Here is a 21,858-nt window from a genome sequence, read left to right on the forward strand (position 1 = left end):
TTACTTAGAAATTAAAGGATAATTCAGCAAGTGTGCAAGAATATTATATAAATAAGCTATATTTTATAATAATGTCCCACAAATTCTCTAATGATAGAGAACTAGTTAAATATAAATCAGGAATACATATAGCAGAGTAATAGTTAATATTGCAATATGATTTCCCCTGGAAAATTTTTTGTCATTTATTTAGTGAGAAATAAATCAGATATAAAATACAAAAGAAAAATGTATATGTAATTTGAATTTGGAATATATATTTGGTTATTAAGATTATAGATTTATTTCACTCACAGCTTTATATATATTAAAATTATTTTTGTATATAAAATCACAGGATATGAACCAACCCATGGGATATTTTCACCTTTGAGACAAAAAAAAGCTTGCTTGGAAAGCAAAGTGATATGTGTTAACATGGAACTTGGGTTCTGATTTTGGGGGGCTATTTGAAGGTCTTCTGTGATTACTTTTTGGTTGAGACCATGTTCAATGTTGCTAAGATAGTTACTTTTTATAAGCTCAATGCATATATCTTTGGTAAGAATTTATAATTCTTAGCTTTTATTCTGCTAAATATCGTGGTATCTTTCTTTAGTTATATACTCACTGAGCTACAAAGTTTTAAAAAAGTTTTAGCAACTTGATTTTGCATTTTTCCCACAGTATTTGAGGAGAACCAAAATAGCTTAGCTATATCACTGTCATCATCTTTAATCATTTTCTAAAATCAGGAAGGATTTTGACCTTAGATTTATGAATTTGTAATCTCTAATTTCATTGCATTAAATAGTGAAGAATTCTAGTGGCTCATTTATCAAAACAGTGCAGGTCAACATGTACCAAAAAATCACAAATAATCAGAAAGTAAAACATAAAACATAGGGGAACACCCTGCTTCTCCAGATTAGGACTTGAGTGGCTAATGCTAATGTCAAGCTATAATAACCATTGTCATATGCTCAAGTTCCTCTATAATGTAGTTTAAGGTTTAGGAAGAAAAAAGCTTTGCTATAGATTTTGCTTTTCAGAAAGCTTAAACCCGTCCACTCCTGCCCCCTTTCCCTGCCATTTGAGAGCATTTATTTGGTTAGTTTTGTTGTTGTTGTTGTTGTTGTTGTTGTTTTTAAGAAACAGTTCTTTCCAATCAGTCACTTGTCTATTCTCAGGATTTGACAATAGGCTTTGACAAAGGGGAAAATGCAGGAGCAGCCCCAGAACAGCCACTTTTGAGGGAGCATGGGACGGATCCAGGGTGCCAATATCGAAGAAGAGGTGCAGGTCTTGCCAGGTAGTTATTTTATGGGAGCTTTAATGCCTAAGAACAGTATCTCTGTGCTCACCCATTGGATCCTGACCATTCGTGTGCACTAACATTGATATTGCAGCAATCTCTTGACTTTTTAAGCAAATAAAATTTATTTTATGATGACTTGTGTTCAGAAATTTTCTTTTGAGAATCTCTTTGGACTTTTTGAGAATTTCTTCTGGACTTAAGCCTGTTACACATAGATTGGGCATGGAAAGGTTGCAGGACAGCCAAATCACTTCCATCCTCGATAAAAAAAAAAAGCTTATGTAGGCATCACCTAGTATAAAAGAAAGAGATGAAAACATTTCCCTAAGCTGTTTCATATCAGTGGTTGATTTTGCCTCTTCCCCATGTATCCTTCCCAGTGCTCTTTTAGCAGCACATAATCAGTCTGAGATGGTCTGTTTTCCAAAAGCAGTGGCAGCATATTTAAGTTTACATGACCCCAGTTTCATGACAGCAGTAGCAAATCAGATACCTTATCCCAAGAAAAGCATTTTTCGCTCAGATTTAGTCCCTTGCATGGTGGGAGTCAGCAGCTTATTTCAGCTCTAACATCACTGGCGAGCATGGACCGCAGTGAATCTTTCAGAAAGCATAAACACAACTGGTATTTATAGCATTGTTAACATTTGTTAAATAGTTAGGGGAATGGTCTGTAAGCCTGTTTTAAGCAGGTGGTGAAGAAATCTTTGTTTTGACTTGTGGCGAGATTTAAGAGTAGGACAATAGGACAACATGGTTCCAGTGGCTGTAGCAGCTGAGTAATTAAGAAGTATTACAGCGAGCTAAAGCAAAGATTCTATGCAGTCACAATTCCAAGCAATGCAAAAATAATCCTGAAGCATCTCTAGCCAGAAGTGTGTTCCACAGATGGCATATTTGACACAGTGCAGGACAGGAACTGTACAATGAAAAGCCAAATAAACTGTAAGGATTAGTCAGGTTTTAATTGAAAATCTACAATAAAATGCCCTGAAATTTTGCCAGACTTCCTTAGATATCAAAACTATAATAATCAAAAGTTTCCTTAGTCAATTAAAGGAACATCTAAGTTGTCAGTAAAGGTTCATCTGTGTATTTTGCTAGTTGTTAAAGCTATTGCAGACTTCTTAATAAGTGCTGTTTAATCATACCTCTGAGGATATAAAGCAAAATATTAATAGTTTCCTGATTTTTCTCTTCTCAAGGGATTTAGAAGCCATTCTGTCATGCAGACCACTTGCATGGACCTTTCACTGTCTCTAACTGAAATTGTAATGATTAGTCTCAAGTGAAGTGATTGAACTTTGTTCTCTGAACTTGATACTAAATGCATTATTAAAATGAAGATAAAATACAGACTTGAAAAATCTAAGAGTCTTTGTAAGAGGAACAGATTCCTAAATGTTCAAAATAGCCACTGTCTTATTTTTTAACAAAGATGATAAAGCTTACTTTTAATATAATTCAACTGTTGTTTGTTTTTATTACTGGTGGAGGAAACAACTGAAATTCTAGTAGCACTGAAATGAAAAAACATGATTTCAGTGCAATTGTTTCCCCTATATTAAGTATTATTAGTCACAGTCCATTCCTTGTCTTACCTCTCTGTCTCTGGCCATGCTGGTAATAGGAGTCTGTTTGTGGGAGAGAGGAGGTATGTGTTTTATTGTCTTTCATGCTTGTAGTTCCTTTAAGTCAAGGATCAGGTCATCTGATTCTTCACTGTACTGGATTTCAGTGTGACAATATGGAAGCTCACAGGAGACTAAACGCAGGCCACAAATGAATGCTGACATGACATCTTTCCATGACCTCGTTGAAACATTTAACTGGTTTTGAGAAATATCTGAACTTTCTGACTGCAGTGAACAAAATCTCTTGTTATCTTTTTTTTCCCTCCTTCTAAAAACTTCATTTTGCCTCTTAGCATAGGCAAAGTCTTTGAAGCAACATTCCACTTCTTTCTCTAGGCAGGCTTCTTTATCTGCACAATCCCAGTAGCTAGAGATGGAGGTGTTTTGAATAAGCACATCAGTGTTCTAGACAGAGATACTGTTTGAAATTAGCCATGAGCACAGGCCACTGGGCATTATTGAGTGACGTTTGTTTCTGTTGCTGGTGTCTGCTCTGACGAGCTGGTTTCTTTCAGATTGGCAGCTGGGATTACGTTGCTGCCATGGATGGACAGCTAAGGAGGCGGCGCTAGGGCTGGGTCTTGGTTTTAATATGCCTGGAATGTCAGGGTGCAGTTGAAGACACCAGTGGGAAACCCACCAGTCCTTTCACAGTTTATAAGTATTTTATGTTTCACCTTAGTAATTTCCACAGTATCGTAGGATATATATGTAGAAATACTTGTTCTCTTGAATTTCTTATCACTACATACATTTTTACTTTATTCAAGCAAGCTTTATTTAGTACTCAGTAATGGTAAGATATTTCTAGAACTTCTAGACATCAGATAGAAATAACAATAAACTAAAACTTACAAACTTAATTTGCATCAAGTTCTATTGATTTCACAATTTTAGGCCAGTATAGTCTTTTTTTTTAAATTTTTTTCAGATGGTTAAAAAAATACTAGCTATTATGTTACTAGAAAACTTCAACTTTATATAGCTGTATCAAATATTGGTAGAATTTTCTATAGACTTTTGCACTTTTTAGTGTATGTTTCTTTTTTCACAATGGATATTTTATTCTCTTATTTTTAAAGTAATACATTGTCTAAGATGTCAAATAATATAAAGGTGATGGAGACATTAATTGGATTATGGGCCACACCCTTGCTCTGCTCAAGGCCTAGTCCTAACTCTGCACTCAGGAGCGACCCCTGGTGGTTCTTAGGGGAGTACATGTGATTCCAGGGATGGAACCTGAATTGGCTGCATGCTTAAGCAAGCTCTTTAACCCTAATTTCAGTTTAATTTCTAATATTGAATTGAATTTAATTTATTAAGTAGTAATTAACTAGAACTTTAATTTCTAATATTTCTAATATTTAAATTTAATTTCTAATCTTTATTTTCTAATCACAAAACATAACAATTGAAAATAGTTTGGCGGGGCCGGCGAGGTGGCGCTAGAGGTAAGGTGTCTGCCTTGCAAGCACTAGCCAAGAAAGGACCGCGGTTTGATCCCCTGGCGTCCCATATGTTCCCCCCAGGCCAGGGGCAATTTCTGAGCACGTAGCCAGGAGTAATCCCTGAGCATCAAACAGGTGTGTCCCGAAAAACCAACCCCTCCCCCCCAAAAAAAACGAAAATAGTTTGGCATATATTTCACACACACACACACACACACACTTTTTAACTTTTTAACTCTTATATATGAATATATTGGTGCCAGCATGTGCCACCATGGCTCACACTAGGATGTCTCTCCAGGCTGTTATATACCACCAATGGCTCAAGCATTGCTGTCACATCAGATAGGACAGACTGTGCCATCAAATATGTACAATACTTTGTTTAGCTGGCTTGGTACATAGAAAAACTTTTCTCTAATTACTGATAACTTTTTAATGTGATTTATACTTATTAAAAGAAGGTAGAATCTACTTAATGAAGTTGCCAGATGGCAAGGAATACCAGTTGAAATGCCAGAGTCTTGTAGTGTTTGTGTTTGTGTAAATGTACATGGCATGTGTCAGTCTGTATGTGTTTATAATTCTTCAGTACTCAAATATGATTGTGTACTATTTTCTTTGGTATCCTAAGAGTTTTTCTTTTCAACATTAGTTGAAAAACTATAGATTAGTTTTCCTGTCAGATACCTTCAATTCACTCACTTTAATATGTACATAGTACTGTTATTGTAATCTTGTCTTTTTAACATTCAGAAATGCTATGATCTTTTTTTTTAATATAAATTGGTTTGTATTCATCTGGTTCTTTGATTATAAAACTTTATTTATTGATGAGTGAGAGAAGTAGAATGCCTGTCTCGAATACAGGCAGGGGTGGGGTAGGAGGGAAGGAGGGCATTGGTTGGTGGGAATGTTTCTCTGGTGAAGGGGGGTGTTCTGTTTATGACAGAAACCCAACTACAATCATGCTTGTAATCATGGTGCTTAAATAAAGATTTTATAAAGATTAAAAAAAGAAAAAAGAGGGGCCAGGCGGTGGCGCTAGAGGTAAGGTGCCTGCCTTGCCTGCGCTAGCCTAGGACGGACCGCGGTTCGATCCCCCGGCGTCCCATATGGTCCCCCAAGCCAGGAGCAACTTCTGAGCGCTTAGCCAGGAGTAACCCTGAGCGTTACCAGGTGTGGCCTAAAAAAAAAGAAAAAAGAAAAGGTGCCTTTCATAAAGCGTTCTTGGTAGCGGGGAGTAGAAAGGGAACCTGGGAACATGGTAGTGGGATTGGTGGAACATTGTGTGGCTAAAACTCAACTACAAATAAGTTTTTTTGTTTTTTATTTGGGGGAGTTGGGAGCCATACTTAGGGGTTACTTCTGGATCTGTACTCAGGAATCACTCGTGGAGAGCTCAGAGGCCCTTATGAGATGCAGGGGAATCAAACCTGGGTTCACCATATGCAAAGCAAGCATCCTACTCCCTGTAATTAAATAACTTTGTATAAATAACTTTGTAAATTATTATAACCTTGTAAGTCTTGGTTCTTTAATAAAATCTAATTTTATAAAAGGAAAAAATTATTTATTGGGGGGCAGTTAGGGCCACACCTGGAAGTGCTCAGGGCTTATGCCTGGGTGTCTGCTTAGGGCTCACTCATGGAGGTGTGGGGAACCATATGCTATGCCAGAGGTTTTCTTTTAAAAAAATCTTTATTGATTTATTGGTTGGTTTGGGGGCCACACCTGGTGGTCCTCAGGGGTTACTCCTGGCTCTGAGGTCTGAAATCACCCCTGGCAGGCTCAGAGACCATATGGGATGCTGGGGATTGAACTGGGTCCTTCCCAGGTTGGCCGCATGAAAGGCAAATGCCCTACCGCTGTGCTATCTGTCCAGCCTCGGCTTTGCTAGAGTTTAAGCCACATCCAAAGCAAGCACTTGAAGCCCTGTACTGACTATCCAGCATTGCTTATGAAAAATCTATATATGTAATGGGATATAATGGAGCCATCGAGCTGTGCAGCAGGTGAGCAGACTGGAAACAGGCTTCCCCTGTCTCCTCCAACAACTCTGGCTGTGGCTCTGTCAAATATAAGTAGATCTGTGAATATTATATTTCAGGTCCAATTTTGTATAGAATACTTATGTTCAGTTTAACTTTTATTTCTTTTACCATGTTCTTTGAGTGTGTCTTCTGCATATTTTGGTCTTTAAAATTTTTCAGATTTTTATTTTGAACATTTATCTGCTTAATGTCTTTTTCTCAGCTAGTTCTATTATCTTTGGGATGCAAAGTTCCTCCCCATGCTCAGAGATTCCCAGGGCCACTCTGGCCACACTCAGCCAACTGAGCCAAACAATTCAATGCAGAACCTTTGGGTTTGCAACTATTTATGCCAAGTGGGGTACCACATCAGTGTTTAGGGGCCATCAAGATATACCCAACACTTGTTGGTGGAATATGTGGCCCCAGATATCAAATTTGGTCCTCAGCACATCCTTAGCTGACCACTGAGGTATCTCCCTGAATCCCCTCTTATCTTTTAAATACATGTTTTACAGAATTTGAATTCTCTGTATTTTTTATTTCTTGTACACTTCGAATATTTATAGTTCCATTTTTAAAGATTTATTTTAAATATCTGTGTTAGGTTTATTATGTAGTTGAAAAATATTAGTGCATTAATTACTGACTACTAAAAGAGACGCTGTACTTTATTTCTTAGATTAAAGGGAGTCATTTCTGTTTTTTTAATTTTTATGTAAAGCATTGTGATTTACAAAATTATTCATAGTTGAGTCTAAAGCATGCAATGTTTTAGCTCGAATTCCACCACCAGTGTCAGCCTCCCTCACCAATGTTCCCAGCGCCCATCCCAGGCCATACACACACACACCTCTCCACCCCAGTCTGCCAGCATAACAGACTTATTTTTAAGTTTGGCTATTAAAGTTTGATTTCATTGTTGTTGACTCTGTGACTTGAATATTTAGTTCTGTTCTTTTTTAACCCTCCAATGCACCTGAGTTCCTTTGGTCCCTGTCCTCTTTTATTTCACATTTGTCTTTTACTTCTGCCACTCAATTTCTTTTTCTTCACTGGGACCAAGATTCTTATTTTTTTTTAATCAGTTAGCAATAGTTTTATCTTGTGGAATATTTGTATAATTTTAATCAAGTATTTTTACTTGTTATAATTTTTTCTTTTTGTCTTAGTGTAGTTGTCATTAGGATTTTTGACCTTTATGAATTATGTACAAACTAAGTAGTTATTTGATTAATATGCTTTTGAAATTTTTTTGTTTTGTTTTGTTTTGGGGTCACATCCGACAGTGCTCTGGTTACTTCTGCCTCTGCACTCAGAAATCGCTCCTGGTAGGCTCGGGGTTCTATACGGGATGCTGGGAATCAAACCCGGGTTCAACACAGGTCGGCTGCATGCAAGGCAAATGCCCTACCACTGTGCTATCTCTTCAGCCCCACTTTTGTAATTTTTGACATAAAATTACACAACAAACTGTTTCTTAACTTAATTTCAGATGTAAAGACAAGATGGGAATTGGTATGACTAAGTGATATTTGACAGAATAAAAATTAATAGATATTCTTCCTATGTCCCTTTTAATATTAAAAAATGTGTGAACTCTGAAATCTAAAATATAAAATCTTGTTTGGAGTTTAAACATCCCTAAAATCTTGAGACAACTTGTTCCAACTTAATTTTGATAATGTCATAAAATTCTAGTTGATTAATAAGTGGCATATTTTTTTTCTTAATGAGTTTTTTATGTTATTCTACTTTAATTTTTTAAGATGTGAATGTATAGGGATAGGTAAAAAAAATGCACTTTAGAGTTGCTTGCTTAAAAAACACAGCTAATTGTTTACCTTAATTGCATCCATATGTTGAAGTTATTTCTGTCTCAAACCCATCTTGAAATAAAATTTTACATCTTTATTGTTAATTACTATTTGTTTTATTGAGTTAACTTGTTTCCTCTGTTAAAAACTAGAGAGATTAAAACATTCATTAAGTGGAAGACAAATACTAAGTTGTAACTAAGCCAAGTGTACTTTCCTTTACCATTATTTGTTTTCTCATTTCTTGCTTTCATTCCTATCAAGGTATCCACATTCTCCTTCTATATACTGTCTAGATATAGCTATAAAGCCAAACAAGTATGCACTGGTTGGCACAGAAAACAAGAGAATCCAGCTTGTTGAAAATCTTTTCATAATATTTCCATTTGGAAATCCATTATTAAATTCTCTAGGTAATATTTGAAATGCTGTTTATAAAATATAAATATGTGGTTTTACTGGAATGTCTTGAAGTATTTGCATAGTCTTTTTTTATTACAATGTATTTCAACATCTGGAAAGCTGCCTGCTAAATTCAGGTTTTATTATAGAAAGTAGTAACAGGCTATTTACAGAAATAATTGGGAATTGATGAATAAGAATGTTAAATAATAAAGTAAGCTTTTTAGTAGAAATGTTTAATAGAATGTTTTATTCAATAGTAGGCCGCTCTGTAAAAGTGGTTGGTTCTCTTAGCTTCATCCCTGCTGAATTATGTTGGCTGGGATGGCCGTTTATTCAGTAAATACGTATTGATCACCCACTATGTGTCTGAGAAGCAAAGAAATACTTTTGGACCTCTAGTATTAAGGAGATGTGTAGCCTGGTTGACAAGACAGAAATTCAACAGATAGAGGCTGGAGTGATAGTACAGTGGGTAGAGTGTGTTTGCCTTGCACATGGGCAAACTGGGTTCAATCCCTGGCATTCCATATGATCCCTTGAGCCCTTGAGCACTTCCAGGAGTAATTCCTTAGAGCAAAACCACAAATAAGCCATGAGTATTGCTGGTGTGGCCCAAAACAAAACAAAAAAGAAGCAAAAGGAAAAAACGTAAACACATTTAGAGTATAAGACCCTATATTGTAAGGATTTGTGCAAATTTTATGAACAAAAAGGGCAAAATGTCTTGGATGAAATCAAGAAAGATTTCCTAAAGCATAGATATTTCTGAGCTGAGTCTTAGAGACGGAAAATGAGAATATGAAAAGGAGATCATTTATGTAATGACTGTATAAAGCATTGCATCTCACTATAGTATGAGGTGGTAGCAACAGGACCTGAGATGGGAAATATGGGCAGTAGCTAGGTTACTGGTGGTGGTGGTGGTGGTGGTGGTGGTGGTGGTGGTGGTGGTGGTGGTGGTGGTGGTAGTGAATCACACTTAATGAAAATCAGTTGTTGCATTAAGTCTTTCACACACAGGCTGGAAAAATAACAACTGACACTTTCTGATGGTCTATCAAGAGCAGTATTGAGAATTCACTAAACTTTTACAGCAGCCCAATAAAATATCCACTTTTCACCAGTGTTAGGTGAGGGGCTCCAATATGGAGGTAAAGTAACTTGCTCAAATTTATTTAGCTCCTGCTGGCTGGTGTTTGTCATCTTTGGCGACTATAGGATATTTTGGTTCACATTGTAGCTTTGCCATTGTGATGAAAAAGTTACTTCCTAAAAGATAGGACCTGAACCTCTTACTTTCCAGGGCATCTTAGCACCTGCGTAGGAACAGGCCCCTTTAAGATAATGTACCGCCAAATGTGTTAATAAGTATTGAAGTTGACTAATAGGTACACAGGGACTCTTTATTCTGTTCCATAATAAAAAGTTAACATAATAAGCAAATATTAAAGACATCACCTGGGACTGACTGAAGGCGAGTTCATTAAAAACAGACATTTTTTAGACTTGATGAAACTACCTTATTAACTGCCCAACTTCCTGTCCTTTATAAACTGTATGTTCCCTGTGATTTTAAACTCACTTATGGCTCTGAATTTTTCATTGTTCTGTACAAAGAGCTGAAGAGAAAAGTGGAGTGATTAACAGAATCATTTTCAGATCACATGTTTTCCCCAGGATTTTCACTGACTTTTAAGAATCACTGAACTGATGAGAACCTATATGTCATTTTCCTCTGCTACCTTCTAGAGACTAGAATCATGTAAATGATACCTTCAGCAACATCATTCAGAACACCCTTGAAATGCTTTTGGTCTCTTTGTAATAGCAGATCTTAGCCTGCACCTCCACCCCCATTTTGTCATCAGGAACATTGCTCAACTCTTGAGTTGGACTTTGTCCCCAGGACAACGCTAGACAAAGCATAAAGGACAAGCTTTCTCATCAGCATCGACCATCTGTCTTCTTGATATTCTAAGTGCTGTGTGTTAAGGACTATTCAACCTGCTACTATTAATAAAATGTGATGTTCTCATACCTTATAGTCAATATATATAGTTACTTTCATAATTTAGTACCAAAAGTTGATTATATTCACAATGATGACTGAATATTGTGCATAATCTACAATATGAACAGGCTATAAGATTTGGGAAGTATGCCAGCAAGGTAGACCCCATGTAGCATATGCTAGAGAGGAATCATACTGACAGCTTTAAGGTTGGCATGACCATATTAGAGGGGCAGGGGCATGAGAGATGTCAATAAAAATGACTGGATTTATTTATAGAAGAATATGCTTGACTGAACAGGAGCATTGCATAGAGAACATAGAAGAGAAGTAAAAAGACTCTTTTACCTGATTTTAGGGCTTTATTCCTATGTTGGGGCCAATTGGGATGGTAGGTCAGGGACATATTATCTAGGGGAGAACTTGGGGAAAAATCTCTTTTGTGAATAAGGCAGAAGGAAGAAATAGCTAAATGGAGGGAAACAGTAAAGAGCTTGCAACATGCACTACTTCATATGGGAGGGCCTTGATTTAGAAAGGATTAATAAACACTAGAAATTTTAAGAAAAGAAAGTTTACAAAATGAGGTTGAATGTAGTGATTTATTAAAACAAGGAGGTAAAAATTAAATATTGGTGCTAGAGATATAGTGTAGCAGCAGGTCAGGCTCTTGCCTTGCATGTGACCAACAGTAGTTGAATCTCCAGCAACACATATGATCCCCTAAGCATCACTGGGTGTGGCATTCCCTTCTCTCTCCCAAATCTAAATGCTAGTAAAATTCTGGACATAAAAATCAGAGAAGGGACTGGAAAGATAGTATGATGGGTAGGACTTATATGTAGGTAACCTTATATGTGTCTGATGCAGTCTTGATTTTTAGTGTCCCACATGATCCTCCAAGCACCTCCAGGAGTGGCTCAAAATTAAAAGAAAGAGAGAGAAATCAAAGTCTTTTAAATTAAAAAATGTTTAAAAATGAATAAAGAAGAAAAATTAGAAGAGGTATCTAATCCTTGACCAATGTATGCTAGAATAAAATGAATCTTTACAGATATGGGGCTCAGAAGATAGTAATCAGGTAGGGGGGCTTATCTTCCCTATGACCAACCCTGGTTTGATCCCCAACATCATATGGTTCCTCAAACCCTACCAGAAATGCTCCCTGAAAACAGAGCTACCTAAGACTGAGTACTGCGGCTGTGGTCCAAAAGCCAAAATAATAATAATAATAAATCAAAGAAACAAATTAGATATGCTAATTTTAAGTAGATATAAATAGGTATATAGAAATCAATAGTCATAGGGGTCAGAGCAGTGGCACAAGCGGTAGGGCGTTTGCCTTGCTACGCGCTAACCTAGGGTGGACCGCGGTTTGATCCCTCAGCGTCCCATATGGTTCCCCAAGTCAGGAGTGATTTCTGAACACATAGCCAGGAGTAACCCCTGAGCATCACCAGTGTGCCCCCCCAAAAAAAGAAATTAACAGTCATAACAGTAGAAAATGTTTCTTGGATAGATCAAGCAAATTAAGAGTGCTGATTTAAAAGAACTGGCAGTGGTGGATTTAAATATGGCTTAGGAAGGAAGAAGAGGAGAGGCTGGTAAGAGAATAAAGTAAATGCCTAGTTATTGGAGAGCCATGCAAGCCAAAGTAGAGACCCTGTGAACAGACAGTTGTGATCAATGGTGTCAATTTCTTCAGAGACCAAGATATGAGCTTAGAAATGAGAAGAATCTGGAAGTATCAGTTCATGATGCAAAGTGTAGCTAAAGGCTTGAAATTATAGCTATTACCTCCGATTCCCCTCCATTTGTTTTTTCCTTCAGTTCTGGGGAGTGAGATTTACCCAGCAGTGCTCAGGCCCTACTGCTGTCTCTTCTCACAAGTTACCCCAGGTGGTGCTCAGGGGACCATATATGGTGCCAGGCATTTGACTCAGGGTCATGGGCAATATAGCAGCATGCCAGGCAAAGGGATTTTCCTCCTGGCCTGTCTGACTCTGGCAGCAGCAGTGGGTGGGTAATGACCCTGGGCTCCTGTATGTGAAGCATGTCTACCCCGCTGAGCATTCGCTCAGGCCCCATTACCTTACGATCTTATTCTATAAATTTCACACATGATAAAATCCTTTCTGTTGTATTTTTATAACCAGCAAATCAAAGGTTAGTTTAAAAAAAAAGCTTTTGTGTTTAAGAATTTTACACCCCTTTCACATGTCTTAAATAGCTTGGAAAGGACCAAGCCATTTATTTGACCCATATGGAATAATAAAGTTTTGATTTTTGTCATTGAGCCTTATAGAATAATAGGCACTACAGTATAAGACTCAAAATGTCTTTGTTTTCAGAGGCAATAACATGCAAACTCTATTAAAGTTGTTGACTTTTGTATGTCAATACAAATAGGAGATTAGGGGCCAGAGTGATAGATAGCACAACAGTAGGGTGTTTGCCTTGCATGAGGCCTACCTGGGACTGACCCTGGTTCGATCCCTGGCATCCCTGACCCTGCCAGGAGTGATTTCTGAGCACAGAGCCAGGAGTAATCGCTGAGCACCACCAGGTGTGGCCCCCAAGCAAACAAACAAAAATTAATAACGTTTAGAAAATATAGATTGGCATTTTTTGTTACTTTTTTTGAATTTTGTTTTTTGATTTTTGACTTTGTTCTGGATTTAAACCTAACTCTGTGCTCAGAAATCACTCCTGGCATTGCTAGGGGGCCATATGAAGTGCCAGGGATTGAACTCAAGGTTGGCTACATGCAAGGCAAGTGCCTTAACTGCTGTCCTATTTCTCCAACCTAAGGTTGATATTTTGAAAGCTGTCTCATCCTTCATTTCCTTTTCATTTAAAAATGATGTTAAATGTTAATATATGTAATATTAAGATTGTATGTTGTACTCATCAGATTAAATGAATACCTATAGTAAAGATTTATATGCAACAGGACTTGTACTAACAGCTGGCATCACTACCATTCCCTTTGGAATGCCACCTAATATAATAGACTTCCATATCACCCTGCCCTCCTCCTCCAACCCAGTTCCTTTTCCTTGGCCATCTTCATGACTTCTTATTTGCAAATGCTGTGTATGGACAAGTATTTCCCAAAGTGCATCTATAGATGTGTGTTTGTGTGTGTGTGTGTGTGCTCACTCATGCTTTCTGCCTATGCCCTAGAACCCTACAATGTCTTAGAATTGTCTGAGAACTGTTGAATATAACAGCATTACATTTTTTAATAATATTTTTTTAATTCTTCATATTAATGATGCCCAAACAGTACCTCTGCTCTTTCATCTCAAAGTCTGTGCATGCTGGACTTCTCACTCTAGAAAGATGCTGTCACTACTGCTTCCAGTTCTGACATAAACTTTTCTTTCTTTCTCCAACTGGTGCTCTCTCTACGCAAATTTATATTTCCATTCATTGCCTGACTGCACTCTAAAATGAGCAAATTCAAAGAATAAGAATTTGCTTTTTCTCACTCTTTTATTACTGAGTCATTAATTGCTCAAACCTGAGAATTTTCCTTACATCATGGTTCACATATTTGTCACTTTATGAGACTCACAATTTATCTTTTGGATAACTTTCACAAAGATCCATAGAACTCTTATCTCTGGGCACTTAGCCAGTGGTATATTTTAAATTCCTATGTCAAAAAAATTTTTTTTTGGTTTTTGGGTCACACCCAGCAGCGCTTGGGGGCTACTCCTAGCTCTGTGCTCAGAAGTCACTCCTGGCAGGCTTGGGGAACCATATGGGATGCCAGGATTTGAACCAACATTCGTTCTGGATCAGCTGCATATGCATATGCAAGGCATATGCCTTACCACTGTGCTATCTCTCCGGCCCCATCCTAAGTCAAATTTTACTTTCTAACAATAGAGTGTTCATCCTGGTCATTATAGATTCCTAAAGCATTTCTTTCTTTGCTGTTTTCACTGTGTTAAGTTAGAGTTACACTGAGCTCTAAACCTAGTACTTAGCACAGGGCTTGGCCCAGTGCTTTGTATGTACTCAGTACTAAGCAGAGAACTTTGTGTGCTTTCCTCTCCCCTTAGGCTTTCCCTTCCTTCCTTTTATGGCTGTAGTGTTGTGTTGACTAAGGATGGCACACACTTGTCTGTGCTGCTCACTGGGGGTTGTACACTTCAGTTTCTGTGCAGACTCATACTTACCAGGACTCACACTCTGGTCTACTGAGCTTGCACGTCTTTAGCTTTGGTGCTTGCACTTACCTGGTGGTGCATCAGAAACCCAACTCTGTTACTGTGATGCAGATCCAAGACTACAGAACCTTTGGAACCATACATGGTGCACATGGACAGTCCCAGGGGTCAAACTCAGAGCCTCACACTTACATAATTAGGTCACTGGGTCATCTCTTTAATCCCTATGTATGCTCTTTAATTTAATATTTCCAGAGTGTAGTCTATGAGGCAGACATTATTTTCTCATTTCTCTGTGAACTAGGTACTGTTGAATACATGGGGGAATATATTAGACAATTTAACAGCATATGCATGGAGTAGTCAGGATTGGCATCCTAAATGGTCTCACACACTAGCCAGTTAATGCTCCCTTAATGGGAGATGAGATCTGCGGCCCACTGAGCCCTTCCACCACAAGGAAGGGAAAGAGCAGGGTGAACATTCTGAGTGCATTGGTGAGTCTCTTGTATCTCTGGTGACATTCGGGCTTCAAGCTGACATGTTATGGATTTTTCTTCTTTGAGATTTTCCCGAGGTTGAGCTTCAGTTCATCAAAAACACTTTAGAGCAGTTCTATAAGTAACTTGCCCTATTTCCTCACTACCTACAGACTTATTTTCTTGCTTCAGAAGTCTAGAGTTGACCTTTTCTCCCACTTTATATGATCAGCTTTTGCCTATCTGCCCATGTGGCTCGACTTTACATTGTCTAGATATACTTTGTTTACTATAATGATGATGATGATGATGATGATGATGATGATGATGATGATGATGGTAATGACAGAGACTCCTCACTAATTTATTCACTACACTGTCAGCTTATGGTATGGGTGTTAGGGGGAATATTGCATGTTCGGGCTTTGACATGTTATCTCAAAGATAAGAAGGAAGGACAGTGTGATGGTTGAGTATGTCAGTCCTAGAGTCAGGCTACTTGGATGCAAATTTGGGGTCTGCCACTTCATTACAGTGTGAACTTTAACAAGAACCAAATTCTTTGAGCAGTATTTTACTTTTACCTATATTATAAATATGGCTATGTCCATATGTACTCATCTATATATAATAAATACAAAATAGATGTCCCATATGGTCCCCCAAGCCAGGAGCGGTTTCTGAGTGCATAGCCAGGAGTAACCTCTGAGCGTCACCAGGTGTGGCCCAAAAAGAAAAAAAAATCCCAGATAAAGATTTAAAAAGCTATTAAATACTTACTGTTCTTTATTAGTAACCCTCAGGGAATATTTGTTGGCTGCATATTGAAGGTCTTCTGTATATAAGGACTTTGCTGTATTTCACATATATGTTCAATCCTAAAGATAAAGTATGAGGTGGGTACCCTTGTTATCCAACTTTTACAAATTAAATAGCTTCTCCTGACTTAAAGAGCTTCAAAGTGATGTTCCTTGAGAATGAGAACACAATCTATTCTACATCAAACTACTCAACTTTCACAGTGATGCTTCTGAAGCTTTTCTGCTGGAGGAAGTCTTAGAGCATTCCTTGAATTTAGCAACTAGCTACGTCAAACTATTACTCATCAGTCCACATGCATTTGCCTTCCTGACTAAATTAGAAATATTTTCTTTAAAAACAAAGAAAGAGTGAGACCTAATAATGCTATGTCCATCATTGATGATCATTGGGTGTGTAAACAGATGAGTACAATCATTGGTTCTTAGAGGATCCTCATAAATTCGAGTGGTATCCTCACCAAATAAGCAGAGTATACTAATACTAGATAATGCTTTTACTTCCTTGTTCATAGTTTATAAATTACTTATGGTCCTGCAGAACAATAATATTTGAAGATCTATTTTCACAATTGTTTTTTCCTAAAGAAAGCATAAATTTGAAATTTTTTCTTGTTAGCTTGTGCTCAGGTACTGAATATGATGGAGCAGTTTGAAGGAGTCTCTCTTCCTTTGCTTTCCTCTCTATCCTCACACACACTCTGGCATCTACTCTTCACCCAAGTAGGGGAAAAGGATAGATAAGCCCATGCTCTCAGGGCCTTGCATTCGTGAGAAGAGACAGGCATAAACAAGCAAACAAATCAGATCATTGCAGAGTGATCGCATCTGGCAGTTAGTAGTTTCCATGATGAAGAACTTACAGGCAAGGGAGCATATGTGCTTCATGTACAGTGAGAGGCCTAGGAGGAGCAAGCTGGCAAAGGGTGTGGGCACACATGCACATTTCTTAACATGTGGTGGGTTCTGCCTTTCAGTGCATGTCTCATGCCTGGGTGCAACATGTGGCTTTGGCTTTTGTTTTAGCCACCTAGGTTCAAAAGGACTGTCAAAAATAATGTTCTTCCTATGGTGAAAGTAATAACATCAAACCATTTTCACAAATTATTTCTATTTTTTCCCTCCTTTTTCCCCTTCAGGCTGAAATGGGGTTCAGCGTCAAAGTAGCAGTAGATTTTCTGTAAAGCATTAGCTTCAGTCATCCTTATGTAAGCAAGCCAGGGAAGGGAGGCCAGAAAACCGGGATGCAGCCGGGGAGGACAATTTTGGATTGTAATAGCTGGTTTCTGCTTCCTATCACTGAGCAAGATGAGAAGGTTTTGCGAGGCTTTAAAGAACAATGTCCACAGCATTAAGGGCTGGTGACCTCATTCTCGGTACCCGTGCCAGGGCTTTAGCCCCACGGTGCAAACATGAGGTGGGTTTGCAGATGTGAAACAAGCCAGAAGTGTGGCATGACATTTGAAGGTGACAGTTGCAGTTCTCTGGCCTGTAATTAACACCTCTTAACCTTCAGACTTGCCTCTGTTTTTTTCAGGCTGTTGAAGCTCAAATCCGAAGTTTTGGACAGACGCCCTCTCAGCTCCTCATAGAGCCCCATCCTCCCAGGGGCTCCGCCATGCAAGTGGTAAGCGCTGTTTTAGCTCTTCTTGTGTCTTGCCTTTCTTGGAGGCCAGGCTGGGTCTCGTCATCTCTGAGTGCACTTGAGATGCTCGGCCACAGCTGGGCCTTTCCGTGTAGGCAGAGTGTGTTAATCTGCACACAGCCGGAAAAGAGTGTTACATGCTTTTTGGAGTCTTTGAGAAGTTGAACCTTGCTCCAGTTCATGGTTGGTTGGCTTCAGAATGGAAAGGTTCATGACTGTCCAGCAGCCTCAGTGTTGGATGGATAAGAAGTCTCAACATAGAATCAGTGAGTTGTATGTTTTGATCCCATGACTTTCTAGATTAGTTTTGTCATTATGTTTCTTCTTTACATCCCAGTATGTTTTTCAGGCCAGAAATTTGGAATGTAATTCTAATGCATAAGACATGGTTTCTGAGAGTTAGGAATCTGTCAGAAGAAAAATGAAATGATAATTTTGTAACCCAACTCTCCAAAGCTTAGTGGGTCAACACAGGCATTTTTGGTTTCTCCTAGCTATAAGGCCTAGATGGGCCACTCTGTGCTCTCACCGTGCTCACTTGACTGAGGTGGCCATGCCTAGGCCTTTCTCTGCTCTTGAAGTATCAAAAGTTCTACCTTGACCACTCCTAGCATGGGAACAGCATCCACAGGAAACTCTTTCCCAGGACAGCCTGAAGCTGGCTTTTGAGCTCATTTGTCTTTACTGTCACAGTTCTATTGGCCAAAGCAAGTCACAGGCCAGCACAGAATCAGGAGTCGGGCACTGGACTCAAGCTACAAAGGCATATGGCTTCTTCCACCTTCACAGCAGTGAATTAGACAATTAGAAATAATTTTTTTGAACAACAGATAGTACAGATAGTTTTTTCCTTCTTGAATTGTCCTTGCATAAAGCCAGTTGCTAATTATTGTTTTACATAAGAAAGAATAGAAACCCAATTTTCACAATGGTTAATCTAGGTGGACTCTCATTCCATGTGGAGGCTTAGAGCGAGGAATTTTCTACACTGGGAAGAAAGAACAGCAGAGAGGACAGGAAAGAGCATTGTAGGCCTTTATGCTGACGTTTTCCTTTTCGCCCTTTTGATCCTGCTCTTCTCTTTTGAAACCCTCTTTGTCACCATCTTGCTGAGTTCATGCTTCCCCTTCTCCTCTCTCTGGGTATATATATGACTTGAGCATAATAATGAAATCTGAGCATTTAAAAATATTTGCATCCCATTTTTCCTAAGTATTTTTAAGCAGGTGAGATTAGTGTGAAATGATGCAAAGGGTAACTGTAGTGAGTAGAAAACCTTACTGAAAGTGAACATTTAGCAAGAACTGTGGAAGATAACGCCATAAAAATAGTAAGAATGATTTATGTTGGAGCTTTGGAATTGGTTTTAGTAATAGCTTGCCACAGAGACACAGGCTGTTTGGGAGCTGGCTAATGGAAGTGCCTGCACTGCCCATTGACTTCATCCCTGGGTCACTGCACAGCCTTGGTCACTGGGCCAGTGTGGGCCTTCCCACCTGCCAAGCGTCCCTGCACCACCAAAGGAGTATTGGCTCACCAGACCTCAGACTCGCTGGCTAGGGCAGGCAGGCTGGAGAGGCCCAACCCCAGATAGAAAGGAGGAATATGAGGATGAAAATGTCTTATTGTCTTTGTTCTCTGAATTGACTATTCTAACTCATTTTCAGAGTTGTGCAAGTTGTGTTTTAGGGGGTTTGGCATTAGGGGTAGGAAACCAGCATTGTCAACAAGCAACAGTCAGAAAGGGCTGAAATCCAGCCCATGGTTTTTTTTCTATAGTCCGAAAGGGCTGAAATCCAGATAGTGATTTTCTACTGTCAGAAAAGGATGAAACACAGGCTGATTTCCTACCATTAGAAAGGGATGAAATCCAGCCTGTGCTTCCTAGTGCAGCCACAGAGATATTCATTGATTTGCTTTTCTTCACCCAGTTGTTCCAGTCCTTCTGCTCTCTCTGGCTGCCTGGTTTGCTCCTTCTCTGTGCTGTGCTGTGTTTCCTTCTGTCCCAGTTAGTAGAGGCAGCAATGGAGCACCCAGGAGGCCTTTTGGCTTCTTTTCTTCTCTCGGGCACAACACAGCCTTAGTGGGATTCAGGCCCAGGGACAGTGGTGCTCTGAATACCCGAATGTGGCTTTCTCTGGAAAGTAGCTGCCTGTGCCATTTGGCTAAGCGTAGACCCACTCACTAGATTCACTGTGTAAACAAGACATTCTTCCTACACATTAGAGATTTTTCTGTGTTTTTTTAAGGTCATAAACACTGAATCATTCATTTTAAGTCTTATTGTATTTACAGTATGAGCTGTTAAGCTCAAAAATATGTATAAATTTCCTTTTAGTGAGACCATGATATATGTTGTACTCTGATTTTTCTCAGGCTTTATAAATTGACCTAGGTAAATATTAGTTAAATACTACATAATTGAAAAATAAGGCACATTGCCCTGAAATGGTGGTGCTTGTTTCCTAGTACTTTAAAAGAAATTAGCACATAAGATACTTTATTTGCTTATTATCTCTCATTTTTACCAAATTTCATAAAATTCATTTTTACCAAATTTTATAAAATTCCTTTAAAAATTGATGAAACTGTGGGGCATTTGCCTTTGCATAAATTCTACCCATGCTTGTTTGGCACCCTGCACCTGAGCCCTCCAGAAGTGATCCTTGCTTGCAAAGCCAGGAGTAAGCCCTAAGCACCATTGGATGTGGCCCCAAATTAAGTTGACATTGTATGCACTCATTGTTTTTTGTTCGGTTGTTTTGGGGACCATACCTGATCATGCTCAGGGGCTACTCCCAGCTATAGGCTGGGGTTGCTTCTGGCAGCACTTGGATCATGCCAGGGATTGAACCCAGGCCTCCCACATGTAACGGATGTGCTGTAGCCCTTTGACCCTTCTTCTAGGCCTAAGATAACCTCTTCGCGGATGTTGCTTATTGACAGTGGAGGTTTGCAAAATCCAAGGTCCAAACACTATTGTGTTAACCAAAATCCTCCTTTCAGCTGCCTGTGCACCATGCACATGCACATGTGCAGAACTGAGTGTCGCCTTGCGCTGCATTAAGTGCAGGAGCCATAATATACACCAGGTGTAGTAATTAGCAAGCACACGAAGGCGGCCTATTTGTCTGTTTTTGCTGCTGTTGCTGTATCCCCCTGTGTTTTCACACCATCAGATAGTTGGATTTAATTGAGGCCACATCAGATGAGGCATTACTGACACCTTTAATTGAATGAGCATCCAGGGAGGATTAACTCATAATATTGATTGGCTTTTAGCCACTTGCTTAGAAGGGTGTCTGGGTAGCTTATTAGTTGCCTTTATTTACACCTTTATGCAAAGAGTGCAAATAGGAATTCTTAGTGCAATATGTTTTTCTAAGTACTCTTAATAACTTTTTTAAAAGGACGGATAATAAAAATGCAAATGTATTTAATTTTTTATTAGCATTTCTGAATAAATGTGTTAAATATGTGTGCTGCACATTTACATATACCTGGTATTTTGAAATATGGCAGCAGGGATGCAGCCAGAAGCTCTTCATCAAAGTTGCTTCAATTCTGAATGATACTAATCAGCTATTATAAAATGGACATGGTAGAAGAGAATTGCTGAAAATGTGCAATGCAATTACTGTGTGATAGCATACTACCGCAAAATATAAATAAAGCCAATAAATCAAAGCACTGTTATATATGTTTTGGATTATGACATACGGCTTGTAGGAATGTTCTCAATCCTTAGTAGTCTTCAAGATTTATTTTGTTGCTAGTTATTAGAACAGACATTATTTTGTTCAACATTTTAAATTACTCTCAGCTTTCCAAAGAAGAATCAAATCTTGAGGGTGCGCGCGCGTGTGTGTGTATGTGTTTTAACAGAGAGAGAGAGAGAGAGAGAGAGAGAGAGAGAGAGAGAGAGAGAGAGAGAGAGAGAGAGAGAGAGAGAGAGAGAGAGAGAGAGGACATTTAGGTATTTCTCCTTATTCTTAGAGCCAGCCCAAAGCAGTAACATTTGCCTAGACTAGGCCAGTGTTTCTGAATTGGTACACTAAATATATTGTTTTTATAAGTACACTTAATT

The 21,858-nt window shown here is 38.7% G+C and overlaps 1 protein-coding gene across 2 annotated transcripts in view; it reads left to right on the plus strand.

Annotated features, from left to right (window-relative positions):
- Nucleotides 1-21,858, plus strand: part of LRBA (LPS responsive beige-like anchor protein) — a 662,022-nt gene that overhangs the window by 593,618 nt on the left and 46,546 nt on the right. For both annotated transcript variants that reach the window (XM_049770186.1, XM_049770185.1), the window contains exon 48: nucleotides 17,664-17,753. In XM_049770186.1, the coding sequence (XP_049626143.1) occupies nucleotides 17,664-17,753 (90 nt within the window). The remainder of the gene's footprint in view (nucleotides 1-17,663; nucleotides 17,754-21,858) is intronic.

This window comes from Suncus etruscus, chromosome 3, assembly GCF_024139225.1.
Source record: "Suncus etruscus isolate mSunEtr1 chromosome 3, mSunEtr1.pri.cur, whole genome shotgun sequence".
NCBI lineage: Eukaryota > Metazoa > Chordata > Mammalia > Eulipotyphla > Soricidae > Suncus > Suncus etruscus.